The 27,579-nt window shown below is 33.4% G+C and overlaps 1 protein-coding gene across 1 annotated transcript in view; it reads left to right on the top strand.

The window, feature by feature from the left end:
* Window positions 1-26,669, top strand: part of LOC128554586 (glycoprotein-N-acetylgalactosamine 3-beta-galactosyltransferase 1-like) — a 36,879-nt gene extending 10,210 nt beyond the window's left edge. The window contains exons 2-5 of the mRNA XM_053535852.1: window positions 7,626-7,787; window positions 8,726-8,964; window positions 25,881-26,036; window positions 26,496-26,669. Coding sequence (XP_053391827.1) covers window positions 7,626-7,787; window positions 8,726-8,964; window positions 25,881-26,036; window positions 26,496-26,669 — 731 coding nt within the window. The remainder of the gene's footprint in view (window positions 1-7,625; window positions 7,788-8,725; window positions 8,965-25,880; window positions 26,037-26,495) is intronic.
* The last annotated feature ends 910 nt before the right edge of the window (window positions 26,670-27,579 follow it).

Raw genomic sequence — 27,579 nt, 5'->3', positions numbered from 1 at the left:
CCTATTTGATGGTGCGATGACTTATAAAGTATAAGACTCCATGATGCTCTTCTCCTAAATCCTACATACAATGGACGGAGGGAGTTGATTTTTGTCTGGCAGTTTTCTTAGTCGTGATCTTAAAAGTTAGGCTCTTGGTGCTCTGACTTCGGACAAGTTGTTGAGTACACTGGTGAAATTATACCTTAGATTTACCTTATTTTTATGTTTTACTTTATTAATTTGTTATTTTTGTGCTAATATTAGAGCCTGTACCAGCGGGGATGTTATATACAATGTGTTGTCTAACTTGTTGAAAATAGGGTAAGAGATTGGTATGCCCTAAACGCGTTTAAACGCCCCAGTTTACTTTATATAGGTTACTTGCCCTTCCAAGGCGGTGCCCCTATTTTCAACTGGTTTTCTGTCTGTTTTCTTGTTTGTTGTATGTGTTTTTCCTCCTCCTTACACTCCCTATTGCCCCCCCCCCCCTCCTTTCCCCTTGCATTTCGCTATTTTTTGAATCCCTTCCCCTTTACTTTGAGTTAGTTTTCGTGGCTCCCCTTTATTCAGGTTGACGGAATCCTAAGGAGGTACACAATGGTTGTTTGTTCCTGCTTATGTGGGTGCGTTTGTGTGATTGTGAGTTAAGACGGTTCCCTACTGTTTTCTATGCTATTTAGTTGGGTGTGGTTGTGTGTTTGATTGTAGTACACGAATGTCTGCGCTTACGCTGTAGTGTGACTGTTATTAAGGAACGCAGCATCCCCTTTGTATTTTCATCCTTCTTCTTCTTTCCTCTTCAAATTCCTTCCCACCAACCATCCCATCATTTTACCACTTCCTCACCCTCTATCTATATTTCAAATAAAGTAATATGTACTTGTTACATGTTTGAAGCAACCCGTCTGTAATAATTTTCCATTACTTCTTCTTTTTGTTGTTGGCCTACTTTGCTAATGCGTGACTCTGAGGCAGTGTTTTAGGTGCTCTGTTCTTCCGAGAAATCTACACTTACCTATTATCTTTTGTGAAAGACAAGAAAAAGAGTTCTAAATTACATTCTTATCATACTGGTTGTTTTGTGGCATTTAATGTTTCAAGACGCACATTTATACTCTCTGAAATAAAAAAGTCAAAGAATAATTTATGACATAACCAATATGCATAACTGTGCGATTCATTAATTATTTAATTACAGAGGTCACATCCATACTGTTTCTCATAGTTTAAATTAGAAAATATTTCTCAAGTCTCTAACACTTTCAATGCTTAGAATGAAAAACAATCCTTCATATAAGCAGCATTCATCACACTACATAGGCAAATCCATTGCAATATTATTAACATTTTTTTGCAAAATATGACTGAACATCTTTTAATATTCATTGAATAAAATTTTACATTTAATCTTAGATGAAAATATAGATTTCAGATGAAAATACAAGAAAATATTCAATGTTTTAGAAGAAAAAAATCTTAGGAGCTTTATGAATATGGCCTCAGGTTTATAGATATATAGCCACAAAATTAATTTCAAATCAATTTTCTTGAATTAAAAGGTAATGTATTGGCAGGTTCATGTAAATGACTGGCATTCCACAGCGGCTGCTATTTCATTGTACAGAATGTGTCATGAGAACATATAAAGTCTAACACCACAACATTATTTTGGGTGTTATAGTTAATCTGACGTTACTCTTGCATAAACATGACAAACAGTTCTTTTTATTCTGGAAAATATAGGTCACAGAAATTTCGAAAAGATCTTGTAACACACTGCAACCTTTGATATGAAGAATATATTTTAAAGTGTTTATGCCTTCAGTAGAAACAAAGAAGATAGATGTTAAGAACTGTGGAGATTAACTTAGAAAGCCTTTATGATAAGAAAAAGTGTGTAAGGAAAATTTTACAATTGTCTACAAACCTTATTGACCACCGACCAGTTGAAAATCAATAAATAATCATCTCAATATATACCGTGACCTTAAATACAATATAAAAACAACACTGATTAGTGCAAGACATCAATAATAATGATAATAAAAAACTACATTACTAGCCCTTACAATTGCAAAAGTAGACAGTGAAACATTCTTTCATATCTGAAGGATTTGTCTCATTTGTGAAGGACAAAAAAAAATCCATAACTTGATAATCAATGAACAATATTTCCTTGCTTGTATTTGTCAAATTTCTTCGTCACTATTTCTAGTAAATATGAAATATTTATATATGCATGTATTCAGTGAATACACACCTTTCATTAAGCTGAATCTACTGTTGTAAACAATTCAGAAAAATGATGCAAAATGTAAACACTGTTTTAGTAGATATTTTTTCTTTTGCAGTCCTATCAAAGTAAAGAGTTATGACCAAATCACGGTTCCTCCTGTTTCAAGTCCATTTAATTTTTGAACTTATGTCATTATTTTTGTTGACTACAGTAACATCGTCCGGCTACTAGGTATGTTCGAAACTAATTAAGTGTTGAAATGAATCGTTCGAAAATACATAAATGTTGAATATCTCTATTCACTATTGCAAGTTACTGGAGTGTCACTGTCAGTGTCACAGATAACTGTACCATTGACGTTACCACAATTGTGTGTCAATAATTCTGCTCGATTTCCATTGAAAGAGAATCGAATGAATATCCTTGTACTTTATCTAACAAAACACAATGTCTTTATTATACTTACCTTATAAATTCCACGTACAAGGGTAAACATAATAAATAATCTACTTTCGTTTTCACATCCACATGTTGACATTGGCACCACCTTTAATATTGAGTGGCAACGAACACCTAGCTTTAAGGGAGACTACTAGAATACGTGAGAAAGGTCAGACAATTATTACATTTTTTTCCAAAATTCGTTTATTAGCAACCCTTGCTTTGATTTCTGGTTAGGAAAATATTAAATGGAATTTACAAATGAAAAAGCTTTTTAAATTATTAATCAAAGCAAGGGTTGCTACTAAGCGAATTTTGAGTCTGAAATGGCCGAATTCAGCAATTTTAACACGAAATGACTTTGAACTCATTTTACATCAATACTGAGAATGCATTAATATTAAAAACGATACAGTTCGGCAGTTTAAAGTTAAGTTTAATGAAAACTGTCGATTTTTAACACTGTTATAGATCTTTTTATTTTTCAAACATTGGGAGCAATCTGCCTAATATATAAATCCTACCTAAGCCTTTGGAAATATGTTTTATTATCTGAGACATATATAATATTTGCCTTAGCCATTTTATATTCATGAGCAAATTGGTTAGATTTTCCAACCGATTAATCGGCATAATAGGACAAGCCAGCCGATGCGATTAACCGGACATAATCGGTTATTTTAATTGCATATCTATAAGTTCACCTTTAACTTGGTTATGAACAATAACAATATATATTTTATATCATTACTTAAGAAATGAACCACAAAGAAATTAAATAGCCTATTTCTACTGTATGTTATATGCAAAGACACTCCATTAACATAAGGAAGTTAACAGCATTAAACCCCCCCCCCCCCAACACACAAACAATATTAATTTTGTGAGCATAGTAAACTTTAAATCAGGTTCTGTCTAAATTCCACCAGGGTGCAGACAGACAGTATCAATCCAGTGATATTGTGTTATTAAATTAAAAATTATTTGGAGTTCAGCAAAAGAAAAGAAAGAAAACAAAGATTTATTAATTCTTAGTTAACTGCTGCAATTATTTCAATCTCACAAAATTAAAAATACTTTTGTTTGCGTAAGTCTTACGACATGCTTTGCATACAACCCTACTTATGTCCAGAAGTTGTGCTGATGGTTTCCCCTGCTTAATTTTGTAAAAGCCAAATACCTTCCAAAATCTGGGTGATCACAGATGACTTCGAGTTTTTCCGAGACATTTTCAACAAACGTGTTGGAAGCATTTTTTGCAGAAGAGAAGTTTCCTTGGCTTAATTGCCCCAAAGAACCGTAATACCAGAAAGACAAAGGTCAGAAACACCTTAATTATCCGTTTTGGTTGCCAAGTAATTAATCGCTCAGGGAAAAGTGAAGTCGGCCGAAAATTATCCGACTGTCGCCCATCGTCGGCCAATCACTGCCATTTTATCATTTAGAATGATCAAGTAATAAGTCTGCACCTATCTATTTCTTTCTATTAGAAGAACATCTGAAACATGTAAAATGTTTATATTTGAATCATCAATAGTTATTTAACTTCTTCAAATAGTATGTATCAACTACAGTTGAAATCGCATCAGTACACGGTTGAAGTCACATCAGTACGTTAATATTTAGCAAAATACATAATTTATGATTTATGTGCATTTAAAATACCGATCAAATGTAGGAATTTATACTTGTATATTTTCTCATTTAAAACTGGTAATTGGTAAGAAAATAAAAAATATGAGTAAAAATAATGTTTCGATTGCTAGAGTTGTCTAGAGGCAAGGATGTTTATTTTCGATATTACAGATTCCTTCATAATTATATAACATTTTTTTCAGATTAAGAAAGAGAATATAGGTCAATGTATTTCCTTCTCAAAATTAATTCGACGTCAAGAAACAAAGAACTTCTTTTTCATGTGTAAACAATTTAAAAAATGATATTCATAATATTGTTTTCAGGATTCAATGCAAATATGATGTGTGCTCCCAAGAAAACGGCAAAAAATCTTAAGTATGTTGAAGCGGTTCAGGACAGGCACTAGGAAACAATAGTATTATGAGTATCAATTTATGTGAAGTGATATTTTAATAAAATATATTTGAATTAATTAGTATTACTATTTGTTTTACTGTACCCTCTTGTTTACATTCACATTATAAGGATATTTATATATAATCACACATAAGAAGGCAAAATAAATGTATCTGCCTAAATTTTGACGTTTATTTCTTGTATTTTTTCGTTTGTCATTTTATTTTTAAAAATTTTGCACAAAATTGGAAATATAAAAACAATCACTGATATTATTATCTTTGATAGTTTGATTTCTTGCAATTTGTTTATGATATTCCTAACGGCGACTATTTACGGTACTATCAAATAGTAAAGTCATTGAAAAAGTGTTGGAAAAACAAGCTTATATTAGAAAATTTAAATGAAGTAAAAGAACCAAATTACCTTATCGAAAAAATTTATGAAGTTACAAAAGTAAATAAAATGCTGTATAAGTTGGAACTTAAAAACAAAATACAACCAATAAAACAAAAGGAAAAGTGGGAAATATTATTTCACACAAATAGTGTTAACTGGAAGAAAATTTTTACTAACTCTATATTTTGTCCAGTTGGTACTAAGCTTAGAGCATTCCAATAAAAATATCTGATGAAAATAGTACCCAACAATGCTTTTCTATTTAAGTGCAAACTAGCCCCATCAAATTTATGCGACTTGCGCTCAATGTCTTCAGAAACATATATTCACATGTTCTGGGAATGTCAATTGATCCAAAAGTTCTGGAGCGATATAGGAAGTTATCTTAGTATGAAAAATCTATTAAACACCCCACTAGACTTTCAAACTATCTTTGGGTTTCTTTGTAAATACTAGGAGAAATAGGAAAAGTGTTATTACTTATATTCTTATTCTTGCAAAATACTTCATTTTTAGAAGTAAATATAGTAAAACACCTCCGACTTTTAATTTATTTAAGCTTTATCTTGAGAAACGAATTAATATCGAATATATTGTTGCTTGTTTGAAGGATAAGTTAGATGTATACCATTCAAAATGGACTGAATTTCATGGTGATGTAGATCAATAGAGACTTTTTGATTGAGCAGAACAGTTCTTTTTTTTTGAATTCTTCTTCCTTCTTAAAACAATTTTTTCCTTTTATTTTTCTTTTTTACTTAATCCAAACGTGATATTTTTTTCTCTTTTTTTTTTCAAATACGTACCGCTTATGCCCTTTCGAAGAATAGTCCAGCTATTCTACTCACCCTAACATCAACGTCACAACTTAATTCTATATTTTAAACTTATTTTTGTTTAATTTTCTGGATCAATAACCAAACACATTGGGTCAGATTTCACAACTCTGACATGTATATTTAGCAGATTATGCCCCCTTTATGACTTCCGAATTCTGGTTATTAAGATTTTGCGGGCAAGTCACACCTGCAGAACAAATGCAGATTTTAAATTGAAACTTCACACCTGCAGGTACTGGATTGAAACTTTATAGATATTCTGACACTTAAGGTAGCATTTTCCTGCTTTTGGACAATAATTCGAATAGTCGAGCATTGGAAGTCTTACAGACAACTTTTGTTTCTATAAAGGACACTCCATCATCTCATCATTCATTTATCTTTTTCCATCCATTCATCAATATTTGAAAAACATTTCAGGGATTGATATTATGCACTAAATGTATACTTTTTTTCTCTTACTATGTTGAATTACATGGATAAATATGTAATATTAAAACATATAATGTTAATAAGTAATGTATCCATATAATGATCATGTATATATTACCATAATGTCAATGTACTGAAGTGAAATGAAAATTGGAAAAACAAAAAAAGGAATACTTAAAAATAAATGTTCTTAATAGCTCATTTGTTTATAGTTACAGTTGAGACAGTCAATTCGGTGATAAAGGGAATTGAATGTTGTACATTTTATCCTGACAGACTCGAGTGTGATATTATTTTGCAAGGGTGCATTCTGTACTGTCTGCATTTTTAAGCTTTTTTATTAACTTTCGCAACAACTGTCTGTAACTGCCTTGTGCCAGCTGTAAAACAGTTAAGGATTTTCAAAGTATCCCGTTTTATGAATTTTGAAAATTAGATCCAAGAATGCATATTATTATAAAAAGAACATTATAAATTGGATATCAATTTTGTACTTTTTAAGTGTTTAAAAGAAGCACGACTACCGCTCATAAAGCTCACTTTGGATAAGTTTGATTCGTATACGTAAAAATACGGTTGTTGTCTTTGAAAAACATGATAAGATAACCAATAAAGCCATTTCTTCGCTAAAAGATAAGTTAGCTGACCAATTCTCCTATTTATGAAATGGTGATTACGTTAAAATCGCCAACGTGAGCGACGTAATTTAAAGCGTTCACACAGTGGTGTCAAATGTACAAACTAAGAGCCACGGTCTTTCCATTGTAATTTCGGGGACGCACACATAGCGAATAACACGACATCAGTATATAATAATAATTTTCCGTTGTAAATGCGCGCTATGAGTTTAGTATATCGGGAATCACAGCTTAAGCTAAACGTGTACCGACGACATCTGTCACGTTTAAATAACAAAACAGCTAACATAATGGACCGTATCTGATAAATAATGACACGTGAATATCAAAACATTTTATTACGAACTGCAAAATGAAATGATTTCCATGTAAGGATAAAGTTCTTTAGTGTATATCTTCATGCACTTTTACTCATTTCAGTGATTTTTTTCTGTGCCAATCGGATCAGGGGCATGAGGGATTTTGTCAATTTTATAACTTATAATGATCAGACTAAAAGGCGTTAGTTTGCTATATTTTGCCTAGCTGCCGTCAATGTTTCTATGGATAATTTAATAGATTCTAATCTTTCATGTTTATACATTAGATTGCTTGACTGATACAGTTGCTATTTATGAATTTCAGGAATAGGCTACTATGCAAAACCATCATTGAAATGCACTAATAACAGTAAAAGTACTATTCGTGTACTCTGCCTCATCTTAGCATCAGCATATAAAAGCAGGCAGATGGCAGCAATAGAAAACACGTGGGCAAAACGTTGTGATAAGTACCTTTTCATCAATGGTAAGTCATTTTCAACTCAAAGAGATTCCGTTTGCAGAACTCAATAAGGAGACCACAGATCTACAGATCATTCGGTCCTAAATTGAGCCGTGTGTTTTTATACGACCTGGCGGGCGGGCGTATGGGCGGACGGGCGGGCGGGTTTGGGCGGGCGGCGTCCACAGACTTTATCTTCTTTATGAATAGAGGGATTTTGATGTTACTTAGCACAATAGTTCACCATCATGAGACGGAGCGCAAGAACCAGGTCCTTAGGTCTAAGGTTAAGGTCACACTTAGAGGTCAAAGGATACAAGAATGAAAAGTTTGTCCGGAGCATTTCTTTTTCATGCATTTTGATATAATTTCATTACCACGAGATGGAGTGTCATGCGAAAGAACCAGGTCCCTAGGTCTAAGGTCAAGGTCACACTTAGAGGCCAAAGGTCAGATACAAGAATGACTTTGTCCGAAAGATTTCTTCTTCATGCATGGAGGGATTTTGATGTAACTTGGCACAATTGTACACCATCATGAGATGAAGTGTCATGCGCAGGTCCCTTCTTTAGAATTACTTCCCTTTGTTGTTACTATAAATAGCTTGTATTGTAACTTTTTCATTACTAATTATTACTCTAATTATGTGCAACAAATTCACGCATCGAATCATAACGGATTGACCGGGTCAATGTCTTATTGCCGTATTTACTCAACTGAAAGTGGTAACAGATTTAATTTGTTGTTGGATTTAACAATTTATGTTGTATAATAACTAGCGTAAATACCTACTTGACATTTTTGGCAGTATAAAACAGATATTGCAACCAAACTTTTACAAGATGATCATTATATATTTATATAGATGTGCCCTAGAAGGAACTTTTGCTATGCTTTAACTTGTTTTGTATATTTTTTTTTTTTTTATCTTTTTTCTCTTTTTTTCTCTTCTGTTTTTCAAGGGCAGACGAACAATCCACAAATAGCTGAAACAATTTTAAATGTTCCGGTTCCAGAGGAGAGACGTCACCTGACAATGAAGATGCGTCATGCGTTTAAATATGTGTATAGAGCCTATAAAGGCAGTTTTGATTGGATATTAAAATGCGATACTGACACCTATGTTATTATGGAAAATCTTCGGAACCTCCTCTCACACGTCGACCCATTTCAACCAGCATACCTAGGTTTTCATATGAAGGTGTTGTAGATAGATTTTTGCATGACTTAAAACGTAGTTTAGATTTTAATGAATAGGTAATATTCTCATTGAAGTTCTGAGATCATACGCCGCTTTTCATGGAATTTTATTGTGTGTATCATTGCAAGTTTCATATACACTAACGTATGAATACATATGCGAATGCCCTTATACCAAGGGACAAGACGTGAAATAATTGCACACTTACTTCAAGCGAGGAAAATGGCTGCAAACTTACAGAATGGCGGACATTGCTAAAGTTCTCGCACGTTCGTTTGTTGTGTGTTTCTATGGTATGTTGAACTTTACCGGTTATGCGCATGTATTTTTTATGTCTACAAGCAATATGGTTACAAACTTAGAAAATAACGGATATTTGCAGAAGTTATAGCATAACCATTTAATAGTTTCTACTTCGACAATTCGAAATCTACGGCGCTGAAATGCAAAACGAAGTTTATCGTAGGGTTTGAATTACCATATAAACGCACTTATCTGAGTAAAAAATGAATTTTGCAAATATCTATCATTTTGCAAGTTTTCAACCATATTACTCCCTCGAAGTAAGTGTGCAACAATTTTACTTCCTGCCACTTGTATACGTTTTCTAGTACTTGTAACATGTACAAATTATGAGTTCTGCTACGTGTGGCGCTCGAGGGAGTAGTATATAGACTGTGTCATTCTTACGGGTACTGCAGAAGTCGGACCCGCTAAAACAATGTATATACTACTTGTGTTCATGTTTGAAAGTTATTTGTTTTGAAAACACATTCTAACTTGTTATATAGCCGGATTATATATGAGTTGAAATCCCGTCTTTTAAAATATATTTTTTATCATATTTTTTAAACAAGAGAGACCTACATGTTTTGAGAGCATATTTATCCGATCGAATAGGTCTATGTTTGTTTTGCTTCTATTGTTTATTAAACAAAACATTACGGTTATCATCAATTGTTATTTTTTTTTTTTTTAATGACAGACTTCGATATATCCTGGATTTTTTGTTATCGAAGAGTTGTCTAAAGGGTATGAGTAACTTTTACTGCTTAACCCGACAAACGCTGTAATTGGAATACCAGCAGCTTTATACTTCATATTTTCTATCAAACTTATATTTTCATCTAAGTAAAATTCGGAATGAGAAGGATAGTCACTATCGTCAAACATGTCTTTATTTTTATAAAACTCTTCATAAACCATTTCTGTTATTAGTTTATAGCAAAGATTGTCCGTATCTGTAAACAGCAGCTTAGCCAATCCATCAAATTTGCTTTTTGTATAATTATAATTCTTAATTATTTTGATGATACACAAGTCATACCGACATAAGACGGCATGTTTAAGACCAATTTTTATCTAACTCTTTGAACTTCAAACAAATCCCCAAACGATTAAGATGAAACGAAACTAGGTTTAGCAACATGATTTAAAATAGTTTGTTCGTTATATATTAGTTACAGTGGCACTTGCGATAAATTTCCGTGCATTCTCGTTTATAAACGGTCGTTACTCTAACTGTTCACGAACAGTTAATCTTATAATTGACCAATCAAATAATACATAAACGTGACGCGAACCGAGAATCGTTCAGCCAATCAAAAGTTTAGTGAGCCGTACTAATGAGCGGATCAATTACCGGAAACAACAATTACCCAAAACATACCTTCTTTTATTTCCTTGCATTTGAAGTGAATTACTGCTTTGAAATGATAAATGGGTAGATGGCTAAAAAGTGGTTACTTTATGATTAATACCTTTAGTACCTTTATAAAATTGATTCGCCGAAAGTCCAAAACAGGATCAATATATAAACGAAAATATGTTACATCATTTCGTTTATATATTTATCCTGTAAATACACATTTTCAAGCGAAAGATAAATGATCTTTCACCAATATATAAACACATCACCAGTATATTAATTTACTTGCGTCAAATTCGAATACGAAAATAACTTAAAGAGTGCGAAAATAAGCTTTAAACTACATTCATTATCCTCCTATTTGAACTATTTCACCATTCTAATAATAGTGTATGTAGATACTTATATCCGAGAAATAACTTCTCTACTAACGAAAAATAACCTTTCTAGATATTTCAAGGTAAGTTGACTATAAATTTTATTGGCATAAATATTTCATACGCACAATATTTAACTTTACTTATGCTGCGTTTACACTTAGCCACTATGTCCACGATGTCCACGATTTAAAGAAAAGCTCGGAGCTCCACGATTTATTGCACGAATTTTGTATTACTACACCTTCCTACGCTTTCTTACGCTCTCAGTACGTTTTTTTACTACCTGCAGCGTTTTATTACGAAACCATTACGATTCTGATCGAGATCTGCCATGATTTTTATCACGTTTTCTGAAGTTCTCTTACGATATCCACAAATTGCTATCACGTTTTATCACGTTCTGTTTAGATCCCTCACGTTATCACGTTTTGTTAATCTCTCCTCCGATTTATGGCCACGATTTGACCAAGATTGTCAAGTTTTCAGCACGATTAAAGTATAAATAGGTGGCATGGGTCATCCTCTCATTCTCTGCAGAGATTCCAAAGAGGAACGGGCTATGCATCAGAGCTGAACAATATGCTGAATTTGCAATTTTCGTGTATGCCTATATTAACAGTTACTCGTCGGCACCAGCAATAAGGGACGGAACATGGCAGGACAGAAGGGAGAGGAAGGAGAAGAAGAAATAGAAAATCTAAGACCTGCTGAGTGAGACCATAGTTAAGTGGAAACCGAAGGCACCAACTGGAACAATACCCTCAACTTTTCAACACAGAACTAAGGCGTGAAGTGTTGGCTCCAACGTCAACTATGTTAAGATGCCTCAAGATCTAGTGAACTTAAAATCGTGTTTCCAAGTTCACCAAGATCCCCATACGATGGAGATCTGATGCGCTACGTTAAGATCTGTTAAGCTGCATTACGCTCTGCAACGATTTCCACGTTCTGTCGCGCTCTCTTAAGGTCTAAGATAAATCGGGATAATCGTGGCAAAAGTTTTGACTGTCAAAACTTTTGTCAGGATCCTTACGATCATCACGATTCTACCAAGTTCCCTCAAGATCACCACGATTCGATCCCACAGGCCCCACGCTCATCACGCTTCTCTCAAATCGTGGACATCGTGAACATCGTGGTTAAGTATAAACGCAGCATTAAAACTGATGAAATAAATAGTAAAAGTTGATATCTTTTTAATAGCGCCAAAATCAATCTGCGAAAAGTAATGATGTTTAATGCGAAGATATGTTATACATTTCTGATTACCATTAGGCACCTCTCTAAGAATACGTTCCCTCAATTAAAAGACACTGTAATTACATTTTGTTTAACAATAATTGACAAAATAACTTGTTTTACAAGATAATATAAAATCGGACATATTTTAAATTAATATAGAACAGAATAGAACATTTAAGCCTACTTGTTATATTTATTAAAATATATTATGAATGTTATATTATAACTGTTCTTCCTCCATCATTAAACATTACTATTTGTTGAATAATTATTATTATATGTTTAAAAGATAAAACTTAAGGGTAGATTTCTCGAAGGACAGAGCACCAAAAACACAGCCCCAGAGCCACGCATTTACACAGTAGGCCCACAACAAAAAGAAGCTGTAATGGAAAAATATTTCAGAGGGGTTGCTTCAAAGATTCAATAAGTACATGTTAATATAATCTGATTATTGATAAAGGGGAAGGAAATGGTAAGGGGCGAAATGGGGGGGGGGGGGGGGGGGGGCGAAGGAAAAAGCTAAACAAGGACAAATACACAAGGGAACGCCATGTTCCTCCAAAAACAGCCGCACTACAACGCAAATCACAACAGCGCAGACACCCATGCACCAAAGACAAACACACAACGAACATCAACTGAACAACACACACACAAAAAAAACGAACAAGCACAAGCAACAAGAAAACAGCAGGACACCGCCAGAGACCCACAAGCCTACAAACGCACCCACACAAGTAGGAAAAAACAATCAAGTACCGTCTTGGGATTCGGCTGCCAAAATAAAGAGGAGCCACGAAAACTTACTAAATATTAAGGGGACGAGATGCAAAAAATAGCGTAAATGCAAGGGAAAGGAGAGGGCAAAAGTGGGCGGAGGAAAAACGCTTACAACAAACAAGAAAACATACGCAACACACAATACAAGACAGACAATACAACCTGTTGAAAATAGGGGCACCGCCTTGGAACGGTCAGTAACCTACATAGAGGGAAACTGGGGGTTTAAACGCGTTTAGGGCATGCCAACCTCGCACTTACCCTATCTTCAAAAAGTTGAACAACACAATGCAAATAAAATCCCCGCTGAGAAAGGCTCTAACATTAGTGCAAAAGTAACAGATAAATAAAGCAAAACAAAACATTAAAGTAAATTTAAGGTACAATTACACCGATGTACTCAACAACTTGTCTGAAGTCAGAGCAACAAGAGCCTAACTTTTAAAGGCACGACTAAGAAAACTGTAAGACAAAAATCAGCTCCCTCCGTCCGTTGTATGTAGGATTTAGGAGGAAAGCATCATGGAGTCCTACACTTTATTAGTCATCGCACCATCAAATAGGAAAGCGTAGCTATTAATTGTAGAGGGGTCAGTCACTAAACATGCACTGTGCTTCACGATTTTCGCATCGTATCCTCTTTTGATAAACTTATTAATCAATTTTACCAAAAAATTGATTAAAATAAGGGTCATGTTTAATTTTCCGAATTAAAAGATCATGTTAACGTGACAATGTATTATCATAATATGTTGTTTATTATGAATGACGATGTATCATGTACAAGTCTTCAATAAAATTCAGTTCTGTTCTGTTCTGTTCTTGTTCGCCACAAATAAGTAACTGATATCTTTCCCACATGAATCAGAGGTTGAGTGCTATTAAAGGATCTGACGCATGACCCCGCGACTCGTAGATATGTGCTTTTCCTATCAAGATAAGTTGGCATTCCAAAGATAGATCAATAATAAAGAATAAACACATCCGTTTACTCTCTGGCGAAAAATTTAATATATTACCTTTACATAAGAACACAGTCAACATGGTTATAGCCTGTATCAAACATGATAACGGAGATTTAAATGTGCATTTCATCTACAGATTTCAAGTCCGCTGGTTAATATGTTATTAAATTAATGCTATCAATTTGTATTTATTTTTGATAACAAAACACTTGGTATATTTAAATATTAATTCAGCTCTAGCCTAAACAACAGTAGTTTCTAAACATTTTATTACCCCCTTAACAATTGGATGAAATTTATGTAATTTGATATATATCATCTTTTTCATGAATAACTTGTGAGTAGATTGAGTACACTTTTATTCAAACAGAATCTAGCATAGATTTTCATTATATTGCTATATTGTAATTAGATATTAAAATTTTATTTCTTAACTATTAACTGTTTATAGCAAAACTAAGTTATAGTGAATGCTGCATTCTCCCTTTTCAAATGGTATAGTACACAACATTTTCTACCCGCTTCAGAAGTTTTGATTATATGCATATCAGAAAAATAAGTTATAATTATAAACTGGAATTCATCTAAAGAAATGTGAGGCACATTACATGTATAAATACTTTCATGTCAACATCGATATTTGTAAGGAAAATAAAGTCAAACTTCTAGAGCGTGTTGTCCGCTAAATAGGGGACCCTCGATTCTGATTATCATACATCACAAACACCACGCATAGCGCTCTAGACTTTGAAGATCTGTTTGATCGGATATTGGTCACGTGTCAACCAGTGTAATTTATTGCTTTGGCGCACGATCTGTTACGTAGAAGTGATAAATTCTTTGTATGCATATTTTTCCGTTCTTTATGTCTTTTTCTTTAGTGTGCTACAAATACTTTTTATTCATTATTTCTTTATATTTGTGTCTTCGTGCCTGTCTGTCCCCTTTATTCCAACTGTACACAATATAGTTGTTTCATAGAAACTGAAGGCCTAATTTGTTGCTATAAAAATCATCTTCCGGGTCTTATTTATTTGTAAGAAAAAGATTTAATTTAGATTATATCAATTAAGTTATAAAAGTTCATTTTTTAAGATGATTGTCGGACAGAGTGAATTCAAAATTATTCGAAATATCTCAGTATAACGAAAAGTACTACATTTGTGGGCCTGGGGTTAGGGAGAGAATTTAGTCGGTTGGTACTGTTGGGAATCGGGGGCAGGGGCATTTTCCATTAAATTGGGTATGACTGTAATGCTCCTTTTTCACATTTTTTCTTAATGGATAGTATATATGACCGGATTTTTATGAAAATTGTTAAACTTAGAATTAATATCGGAATAATACATCAAACGACTTTTCAATTATATTTCAGAAATATAGTTTTATTTGATGAATTTGCTTATCATTTTAGTTTTTTGTGCACAAATACAGAATAAAGCGAATTCATTACGGATATGGCCTAAGTTTTCTTTTAAAAAACGTACTAAATACTAATATTATTTCATGAGAATATGCATACTCACGTAGAATTACATTTTTAATAATGCCCCAAAAGGAATTAATTCATGCTATGTACTTTTAATTTTATGATTTGATTTCGCTAGCACTTATGTATTTACGCTTATAGAATCTAACGAAATAAAAAACCGTATACGCTTTTCTATTCAATTCCATAATAAATATAAATATTGAAAATTGACCTTTAAACGTGAATTTTACTTTAAATAACGGCTCAAATGGATTTTGAATATAGTTTCCAACTTTAAATTTTACAATTTGGTTTTGCTTGTGACATCCGCGCAGGATCGGACGAAATCAACACCCATATAAGTTTTTCTTTAAAAAAAAAACTAAATATAAAAGAAAAAAAATCTTCAAAATTTGCATACAAACGTTGAATTATATTCTAAATAATAGCTCAGTAGAATTTAAAAACATTCATTACAGTAACTTTAAATCTTAAGATTTGATTTTGCCTGCCACATGAGATTTCCGCGCATATAGAATGGGGCGAAATCAACGCCCATATGCGATTATTTTTTAAATTCAAAACCATACTAAATATAAATATTTTTTCTTGAAATTTGGCAAACGCACATAGAATTATATTCTTAATCAAATCAACATTCGTATTCGTTTATCTTTTCAAAGACTGTTTTTTCAAGTAATTTAATTGTTTCAAACAATCGTTTTATATAAGATTGGGATAGTATGTTTAGAGTTTACCCGATCAGCCTGCTCTATATATACTATCAATAGAAAAACTCGAATTCATTCAAAATATTCATCTCAGGGTTCATAAACTATCTTTAAAAAAGTCTATCATATTTTGTTGGATTCCCAGTTATGTTGGTATTCATGGAAACGAGGATGCTGATATTGCAGCAAAGAAATCCCTTTCATTATCACAATCTAATTTGAAATTACCACAAACCGATTTTAGGCCTAATATAAGCAAATACATTTTGTCTAAATGGCAATCGTCATTGAACAATACTTCATTCAAAAAACTTCATGATATCAAATCTACTCTAGGGAATGTCACCATGGGAACAGATCTGTTCGCAGGGAGGAAGTTGTTCTTTCTTGCTGTCGAATAGGCCATACCTGTTTGACTCATTCTTATATTTTGAATAAAGATCAATCCGAATGTGTACCATGTCAAACACCGCTTACTATTAAGCATATCTTAATCGACTGTGTGGACTTTGCAGTACCTATTATGACGTTCAATCTTTGAAAGAGTAACGTTTCAGTCGGAAATATTTTATCGTTTTTTAAGCGGATGAAATTGATCAAAAATCTAACATTTCATATTTTATTTACATCTTTTGCAATATTTTTATGTTTTCAGCTGATTTTTTAACACATACGTATATACATTTCTACATAACTGAGTTTTGATATGCTTGACGTTTACATGGATAATTTTAGATATGCTTTACATTATCCAGTGCGTTTTACATTTTTACATGGAAGTTTTTAGGTATGTTATACATTTTTTACATAAATGTTTATGCTTTACAGTTGGCGTTTGCAATGCGGCTTCTTCTCGGCGATATATGACCATTTTGTGTCAGTTCCCCGTACAACCCAACTCACTCACTCTAATTAAACTATTTGACGAAAAAAAGTTTAAAAGGTTAAAAGTAGAATAATACGAAACGGAAATGACACATACATATGGTTATACATTTTTAAATATAATATACATTTCTAAAGGCACCTAGTAATTATTTTCTTTCTGAACTTTTAACAGTTCAGAAAAAATGGTAGATATGACTTTGTTATCTTCAACTCTCCAAAAGTTCTATACAGGCTTGTGGTAATATTCGTTTTATTCTGTTTTGGTGTATTTAAAATGTGTTTCTTTTCCACTATTTTCAACTATTTAGAAGAATTATAATTGATGGCGGAACCACACCAGGAAATATTGCAAATAATGGAATGGCTGGCACTAATGCCAACGCTGCAGGACAGCCAAATAAACCAGCGGTTACGTGCAAAGCTGAGTTTATTCTTCCGCAAAATTTGGAACTTTTCCTATATACTGCCACAAGTCTTGTCAGATGATTTATAAGTTATATTATATATCTATTGTATATTTTGCATATCGCCAATTTCAACATAGCTGTTAAACGTGTCTAGATATCCTTTCCAATTAACCAACGCTCAACGCTTTATGCAATCTCATTTTTTTCAATCCGAAAGATTTCTTGTTTTGCTGGAGATAATTCTTGTTCATAAGACGCGCCCTAAATATTTTCTCCGAGTAGATCTTTTAGCTTATATGTTGTTAGATTTGTATTTAAGATTTTGCGAATAACAAATATTTCCTCTGTTCAGTTTGGTGCATATCATTTCTCAAATGAGCTTTAGTTTGCTAATTCTTACTTGATCTCATATTTTAAACCTGTGTGAAACGATTTAGCGGGTTCTCTCAAATCACCATACAAATGCCCGTGTGTTTCGTCTTTGCTTGCTTCTTTTTGTTTCATTCTTATGCTACTATAATATTTCATATTGTATTTATTAATCATGTCTGGTAATTTATATAAATATGTGCCTGTTTTATTTGCTGTAAAATAGTTCCACATAATTTCCTTAAGTGGCCTGCTAATTTTTTCTGTTAATACAGCCTTACCATAATTATATGTGTGATACATATTTATGTTATTATCTTCGAGGAATTTATTAAACGTTTAATTCTGTGCCTTCGTCAACTTATAAATTCTTTGGAATTCGGGAACTATCATCAATGATTTTATCAAACTCTTCTGTAATTGATTGTCCCGTTTTGTATTTTAATGGGACAAATCAAAAAAAAAAAAAAAAAAAAAAAAAAATACTATGTCAATTACTGTTAAACAAGTACCTTACGCTTTTTTATATTTAGCAAAATATTGCATGAAAACAAGATTGGTCGACCAAGTATCATCAATATCCAATTAAAATACTCTACGCATTCGTAATTGACGTTTAATTGGTTTGTGTAATTCTTCTGCTAGCTTGTCTGTCCATTTTATCGGGAGGACTTTGGCTCTCTATTTTACCTTGGGGAGTTGTCTTGACTCAGCTTTTAATAGTTTTGAAACATGAAATTTAGCTCCAGCAAGCAGGCTCCATTCACCTCAAGTTATAGGAATCCTTCTGTACGGTACTCGTTGTGCATCGACTTGTAAACCCTTACCAGTTAACAACGGACTAATAAGAGGTAACGGCGAGCATACACAGGAAGCCTCTGTCTTGTCTCCGTTTCTTAGTTAGTTTTATTACGCCAGTTTCTGTGAATTGTTTTCTTTGATTAGGCGTAAGATATGGTGTTATTATGTTTCTCTTATTACTGGACACCGAAACAATTTCTGCTCCCGCGTAGGGGCTTTGTGCACGTCCATTTCCGAGTATCTTCCTGACATCGGTGCTTGCCAAACCATTTAAGCCCCGACTCTCAATGTCATAAGAGCAACACGCGCAGCATCTGGTAAAATGATTTTACCTAATAGGTTAGCTTATTCTGCGAAAAACCCTCCGCATTGTGACAGTGTTCTCAATTGCGTCTTTACAATTTTAACATTTACACGCGTTTTATTTTCTTTTGTCCGTTTAAATACTATTGATTTGTCTATGTGTCAACAATAAAAGACATGTTCCGGTTAATGGATTGTTACGTAATCTCTAAAAGTATGTGGACATTTATCTTGGCATGCAATTCCTTTTTTTTTTCGTCGGACAAATTAACTCTAAAGTCAATGAGGGTTTATGTCATTATGCATAATATATTTATTAAACAATTGCAAGTTCGTTTTCGATAGTATTTAATTGAAATGTATCTTCATACATAACAATTGCATAAACACGAATATTAGTTGTTGGTGAACTATTTGAATGCCACTGCTAATGTTAAAAGTTTCGGGTCAAGGGCAATTTCTTCCTTTTTAAGTTCTAAATTAGAATGAACAATTTAAAGTTTCTCACATTTGAAACGTTTCCAGTACTTTTGTCATTTTTTGTGTTAATAATTAATTACAATGTAATAATAATAATAAATAAATAAATAATAATTAATAACATCATCATAATTTACTGTTATGTTTGTATATTCTTTTTCACCGTTTACAACCTCAAGACCGCAATAAGCCAATGTACAATTGTTATCAGCATTAACTTTAAATGTATCCGTTAAAGGAGGATAGCCATCGGCATTGAAAATTGTCCTTGGAATCCATATTATGAGTTTTATGACTTTGACCCGAGCTTCGTCTGCCTCAGCTACAATAATTAATTCTTCATCATTTGTAAATTGGCGGGGGAAAGGGATGGCGGGGAAAAGTGGGAGGGTGTGGGGCAGTTTCTGCGTGGCCGAGTGGTTAAGGTCGCTGACTTCAAATCTCTTGCCCCTCATCGATGCGGGTTCAAACCTGACTAAGTGCGTTGAATTCTTATGTAAGGAAGCAATCTAGCTGACTTACGGAAGATTAGTGGTTCTACCTAGGTAGCCGTTCGCGATAAAATAATGCACTGGGTACCTACGGTCTTCCTCCACCATCAAAGCTGGTAAGTTGTCCTATGACCTATAATTGTGTCGGTGTAACGCTAAACCAAACAAATTAAATGAATAAATTTATAATTTGAGTGTAACCGAATGTAAACCTCTTCTGTGTCTGGCATGATTGTTTCTACTTTCAGCTTTGTCGGTATCGTCTAAATATATAAATTCGTTTGTTCCGATTGATTCTACGCAATCTTTAGATAAAAAAAAATGTTTATATTTACTACCTCAAAGATTTCTTTTATAATATTTCCGTTTTGTTTTATAACAAGCTGATCAATAAGTAAAGCTGCATTTTTGAATAAGGCAACTCGATCTGCACAAGCATAATCATTAACATTAGCAAGCTTATTGACTTTAAAACTTGCTTCGAAACAACCATTAAACCAATTAAAATATGAACTTGTATCATCATTAGTAAAGTTTTTTGTTGTATGACATTGTTCTCCAAACCAGTTATCGAAGCAGTATCGAATCAAATAGGCGCCATTTAATATCTTTCGCAAAACTTTTTTGATCTTAATATTTATATTATTTAGTATTATTTTTAATTATCTTATTTATCCTGATTTTAAAATTAGGGATTGAGGAATGTCCAAGCACACTTTGCGCCCGTGCTCCGGCCAGGCAATAATTTATTTATTCTTGTGTTGATATTGTTTTCATTTAGCTTTTTTTTTTAAAATTCTTTAACAATTAACTCCGCGACTGGTTTAATTAACATCTGTTGAACACTTTTGGTCCTTATCTACGACTTTCTTCTTTAATTCCCCAAAACTCTTATCTGCAGTCAAATTCTCAACTTAAGTATTGATTCATATTGTTTATTATTCAGTTTGTTTTGACGCAGTTGTTAAAGCCTTTATTGCATCACTCGCAGCAGAAGAAGAAAACACAGTTTGTCCCAACGAAACAAGAGTATCAAATACACCAGAATCTTGTAACGTTGGTGTTAATTCTTCGTTCAAGGGTCAACAGAAACGAATATTCACCTATCTTTATCATACACCTTTTTGCACGTGTACAATAGTTAAAGATGTTTTTTATAATTATTTCTAGCGGACAGATTTTTCTATAACTTTGCATATTTATAGATTGATGTATCTCAAGTTGAAATAAAAAATAAAAATGATAAGAACACGTGCTTCTTTTTCAATATTCAAAGTTTATTACAAACACCAATTCGCTATTTTGGAAAGAAGAAAAAATACATGCATATCATAATAAAACAAGCTCTAACAGCTATTTACTTAAAAAAATCACTCTGATGTTACTGTTTTTGCATCACAATTAATGAAACTACAATAACTATGCATAAAATGTCTACATATAGATATATTAACAGAGAAAAATATTCTTGAGAGATGTCGAAAGTATCTGAAACTGAGAAAAACACAAAATATTTCCTAAAGATATGAAAAATCTAGCGGACAGACTTTTAACAAATTTTGGATTATGTATGCTAAAATAAGAAAAAAAAAATACAAAAAAAAAAGAAAGAAAAAAAACGATAATACTAATAATTTCGACCAGTGCTTGTTTTTAAGAAAAAATATAAAATGTTCTCCCCACACACAAGAGTATACTTTCATTACCCCATCAACCTCATTATTATGATCTTTTTTTTCTTACACAACAAATTGCAGTAATGTTATAAACAGTTTCATGATTAATTTTCTTACTCACATCCTGAAAAGTACTCCTGTAAGGTTTCATGTCGCTAGGTCAAATAATTTTTGAGATACGTGTCACACAACCTTTCATGCTGTTTACGTATATATCTGACTAAGTCAAGGGACATAAATTTGGTTTAACTGAGTAAAACCTCAAATAAAACACATGGTGCATAGCCTCGCATGCTGAATTAGATTCTTTAATGGTTTCATGACTCTAGGCCATATACTTTTTAGGTACATGCTACACACATTTGTAGGCCCTTTATGTACATTTTGACTGTCAAGGACCATAACTCTGGTCTTGTCTTGCTATATGAAATCCGGGATGGGGCACAAAAAGTATAGCAACATTTTGGCAAGTCACATTTGAACTTGAAAGAAATAGATCAACGTTAAGATTTTCTGGAATTTTATGTGACTGCTAGTCGACTAAATCTTTACTTGACGAAATAGATTAACTTGTCTGTCCACAATGTTTTCGATTGAGCAAGATGATTTCTTTGCCACGAACGTCATACGCCTACTCCTCCCATAAATACCATCACTTTTAAAGGTAAAATATGCACGACCTATATTTTCAGTATATATGGTATTGTTTACGCAAGAGCGCTGCAAGTGAGAATATTGCACTTTCGGCGGCAAATCGTGAAATTGGCCTTACAGTGGTTATATTGCTTGCTGCGCGATTGAGTTGCGTACAAAATATTGTGATGAACTCCTTTAAATAAATTTAGTTTTTTGCCTTAGAAAAAAAAAAAAAAAAAAAAAAAAAAAGCAAAAATATTGCAGCAGTAAAATAACTTTACTGTGTTTAAAACAAGATAAGCCAGAATACAAGTTGTTGTCGACAATTTATCTGCTTCTGATGTTGCCAAAACAAAACGAGTAGATGATTTGAGAGATGTTATTCTGAAACTTTAAATATAAATATAGGTTTAAAGAAGATCGAGATGAAACAATGCAGGAAGTGTTTCTTTACGAATACTACACACGTAAAAGTTCACGCGCAGTTTGTACCAAACCGAATTGAACTAGAAGATAAGCAGTTATATAATCTCTCTCTATATATAAGACGCTAGTATCAGTAAAACAATGATTTCTGGCGCCAAAAACAGACGTCGGGGCAAGAGACATTCATGTAGTTAAGTTACAGTCGCTACTAAAGAAACATTTTCAAGACAAAACAAGTCTGTTGTGTGGATTTTATGTTTTATTTGTCATTAAAATGCTACAGAACAAAGTACCATTGTATTATCCATTGAATGTAATAATTAACATTAACGATACAATACAGAACTTAAACTCAATAATAAAATATTTTCAACAAGTATAATTTAAAAGAATACAAACTAATCCTGGTAAAGATCGAACCCACGAGCTTCTGCTTACTAATCCAACGCCGTAAACTATCGGCCATTGTGCTCCCGACGAGGAAGATATCGTAATTTGTATTCAATAAGATCCTTGCAGGGTATCGCATGAACACAATAATCTCTAAACCGAAATTAATTTACGAATACTATGGGTCAATAGTATAGCAAGGTTTACAGTTATCCTAAAATATATGGCAATATATTATACATTTGAAAATTACGTAGACTTTAATTACAATCACCTTCTGACTATCTCATATCTTAAGAAAAATTTATAAGAAAAAATGACAGAATTCCAAGTGACTGTAGGCCGCGGGGTCGGGCAAGGTTAACATTATCTTTCTCCTATCATCTTTCCCCATGGCTTTTTTTAAACAGTCGGCAGACTTAAGTGCCGGCTGCCTGTTCGACTTAAGCTTATCCCTGCTTCCTCTTTTGGCGGACATTCTTTGGTCTCCAAATGTATGGACGATCAACCTATATAGTGCAATGTATGAACTTTGGCTTGATCAGAACTTTCACTCAAACAACTCCATACTTCAGCGGGCAAATGTCATGATTTCGAAAGATTAAGATTGGTTTTAAACATATACAGATGCTATGAACATTTGGTTTCACCTTTCATAGCATTATTCGGACATCTTTCTATGCTGCCGCTTTTCTTTTTGGAACTTCTCATTCTAATATTAAATGTTGTTGTTGTAAGAACTTTTCGGGTATTTTACCTCATAGCCAAATAATACTTTCCTTAACTCTGTTTCATATTCTCTTGGAAGTTTCCCTCCAACGTATATATTTTTTTGATTGCTGTTCCTATTGGTTTCATTTCTCCTTTACTCATCTCGAATATACTATGTCTTTAAAATTTATTTAGAAAAATTCTACGCATTACCGTAATGCTTTATTCAATAAACAACTGAAGCAAAACAAAGTCGATCGGATAAACATGCTCTCAAAACATGTATTACAACACAAACTAGTCCGTCATGTTTTCATAATAAACGATATATTATAGAAGACGGGATTACGACTCAAGCATTTGGTAACATAATAAATCAAAATGTGTTGTTTTTTTAAGTTAGCCTTCACACAAGTAGTATATATATTTAGTGGGTCCGACTTCTGTAGGACCCACCAGAATAAACAGTATACATACTACTAGAGGGACATGGTTCAGTCAAACTTAGTCTGCAAAATTTTCATTTTCGTTTTTATTGAGTGATTTAAGAGGTTTGGACAATGTCTATATTACAGTGGTTTGAACTGTAAGCTTGCTTCTATGCGTATGCTTCTGAATTTATCTGTAATAAACAAACGTTTCCGTGTAAAGGACATATATTTATTTTATTTTTTTCTTTACCTAAGAACGTAAAATACTTCATAATGTCAACATTTTCTGAACCGTCATACCTCTGATTTATGTTAATGTACTTGCTTCCTGTAAAAAGCCAACATTCAGCATTATAAAGTCAAACAGTAAAGCGGACTTAAACGTTGAAGAATATATGTCCATAATAATTTTTCTTTTTGCTATTAGAAAACGAATTTTTCCTGCATTTCAAACGTTTTCAATAGTAAATGAGTTTTGAATCTTGGTAGTAGACTGAATAAAATTTGTGAAAAGTTCGTTCGGAAAACACAGAACGCAACTAAGCAACATAATAAAAGTCTAAAAGGAATATCTGAAATCTGTCTTATTTATTAATTTACATAATTATAAAATAAAGTAGCTTAACCCTTAGACCTGTCCATCTTCCAATTTAGGGAGTACCACCACATTTCGAAGGGGTGTTAACTGAAAATGTACTGACTGAATAGCGAACAGTGCAGACCATGATCAGCCTGCACAGATATTCAGGCTCATCTTGGTTTGCAATGGTCGCAAAGGCAGAATCACTTGCCGTCAGTAGGCTAAAGGTTAAGGTTGTAAGTATCGAGACATTGCACTTACTCTTATGGGTAATGACAGTCAGTAATATTTCAAAAATCTAAATATGTTTTCAATGTCACATTTTTCTCTGCATGCAGAATTAATATATATAGGGTTTTGTTTTCATAAATAATAACAAACTGTTTTAGACTATCATTTTGAATGCTAGCACTTGACTTAGTCAAGTAACAGTATACACGGTTTCACTGTGTCTGTTAATGAGACGTTATGAAATGTGCAAAGGTTGGTGTAAGGGCCCTTGATTGTGGTTCCACATGTTTCTCTGTCGTTTTGAAAGCGCATTCTTTTCAAACTTTCAGTGATGTTTCTAGGGATAATTTCATTTTTATGTTTATGTTTTGATTTACAGTCAAAAGAACATGTGTCATATGGCCAGAATAACCTTTCCTGTGGTTTGAATAACTAGTGAGGTTATGTGTATGGTTAAAAGTCCCATACTGATGATAATTGGGTAGTCCCAACTATGCTGATGTATTGTCTCAATGTGTGTCCATATACTTTGTTGTAACTAACTGGTATCATTTTAGAGCAATTTAATTAAATTTTGCTTTTTATTCTTTTTTTTGTCGGATTAACGTCACGTTGACAAAATTATACCAGTACTTTGCATCTTTTGATGGTTAAGGAGGACTCAGTGTGCTCCTTCAGCGGTAGCATGGGTGGGGTGGGACCTAAAAATAGAACCGTGAATTTACATAAAAATGCTGGACGACTTTTCTGCGCTTTTAACGAGGCCCGAATCCGCATAGGCGCGGGGCAAGTTATATGGAGTCAACGACCTTAACCACTTAACCAGGGAGGTCTCTTTTTATGCAATTAATAGTCTATATATTTTATTCATTAAAGGCTAGGAGAAATCATCGTTATGGTTACATGAGTGGAGGAGGCGGTTATACAATTAACTGGCAAGGTTTTCATCAGTTAATACATAAGGGATTTAAAAACGGCTGTGGTGAGGAAGATGGTTCAAGTGAGGATCTCAACATTGGCTTATGTTTAGGTGTACGTATACTATATTGATTAAAATATTTATACTGATTATCATTCCTCACATGAATAAAGGAGGAAAATGAGTGTCATTTTTGATATTATCCTAATTGATGATAATCAATGCAGAGTGATACGATCTATTGATATTAAAGGTTTAATAAACTAAATACAGGGAAAAAACAACACCAACAGAATATTCAAGATAATAATTACAATTCTAGACAAATAAAGTCGAAAAGTTTACATTCGTTTCCTCATTGCCCGTATCAATTATTTCCATTGCCAACACTGCATCTATATGAAGTTAATATATATAAGGAACGAAAAAGAACCCGGTTTCTTAAATCTTAATAGAAAAGTCACAAACTAGTTTCGCCGTGAATAGCTCATCGGTGTGTCTCTAAATCTAAGCGAGCGTGCGAAGTCATTAATAATTTTACGATATATATTTCTTTATGCTTTTCAACACAGGACTCTGGCGTACCCGTATTAAACTCACGTGATAAGGAAGGAAAAGAAACATTTCATCCAGCACACTTACAACGTCTTTTACGTCCACCTCACCCAAGACCAATCAGAAATAGGGCTTGGAATAAAGTCAGATTTGTGAGTCTACAATTATGTTTATTATCTTTCTCTGAGTAATGGAAAAGTCTTGTATATACCATAGTCACACATACGGCGCGGACAGCTACGTTTGACCACGGATAGAAACTTAGTAATCCGTAACGATCCGTACCTTAGCCGTACATTAATGTAGTTATCCGTATCAATCCGTAAGGCTCGGGTACGGACCGATACGGGTTACTACGTTTCTGTGCGTGGCTAGACGTAGCTATCCGCGCCGTATGTGTGACTGGGGTATAAGAGAGTTATTCTTACTTATACGGTATAAATAGTGTTGTAATACCGTAAAGCATATTTTCTACATTTCGATAAATGACATCTCACACAGAATGCAAAATATGCTCCTTTTGGGGCTATTGAACAATTTGAATATATCTCATAGATAGAGCTCCAATGAACTTGGTGCTAAGGGCCGTAAAAACTGTTATATATTTCATAACATTTCGTAAACAGACACAATCAAACCGACTCAAAAAATGAGTTTCTACTGCCAAAGGATCTTCTCTTTCTTACTTACTATGACCACAGTAGTCTATAAAGACTTACCCTACGCATTCACTAGACAAGGAAAACAATCTGTTTACAAAGTGAAATTTTTGAATGATCTCCGTTTGTCAATACCTATCCTGTCAATGTCATATCAATGTAATTGAAAAAAGTAGCCTTTCTCTTTTTGTTTGTTTGTTTTGTGTTTAAAGCCGTTTTTCAGCAGTATTTCGGTTATGTAATGGCGGGCAGTTAACCTAACCAATGTTCCAGATTCAATACCAGTACAAACCTGTTCTCCCCCTTAAAGTAACTGCCAACTTCTCTACATGAATCAGCGGTGGAGGACGAATGATTTTAGACACAATTTCTTTATCAAATCGTCACGGAGAACATACGCCTCGCCCAGGGCTCGAACACGCGATTCGTAGATCTGCGCTCT

This window comes from Mercenaria mercenaria, unplaced genomic scaffold (assembly GCF_021730395.1).
Source record: "Mercenaria mercenaria strain notata unplaced genomic scaffold, MADL_Memer_1 contig_548, whole genome shotgun sequence".
Lineage (NCBI taxonomy): Eukaryota > Metazoa > Mollusca > Bivalvia > Venerida > Veneridae > Mercenaria > Mercenaria mercenaria.
This window is presented reverse-complemented; position numbering and strand designations above follow the sequence as displayed.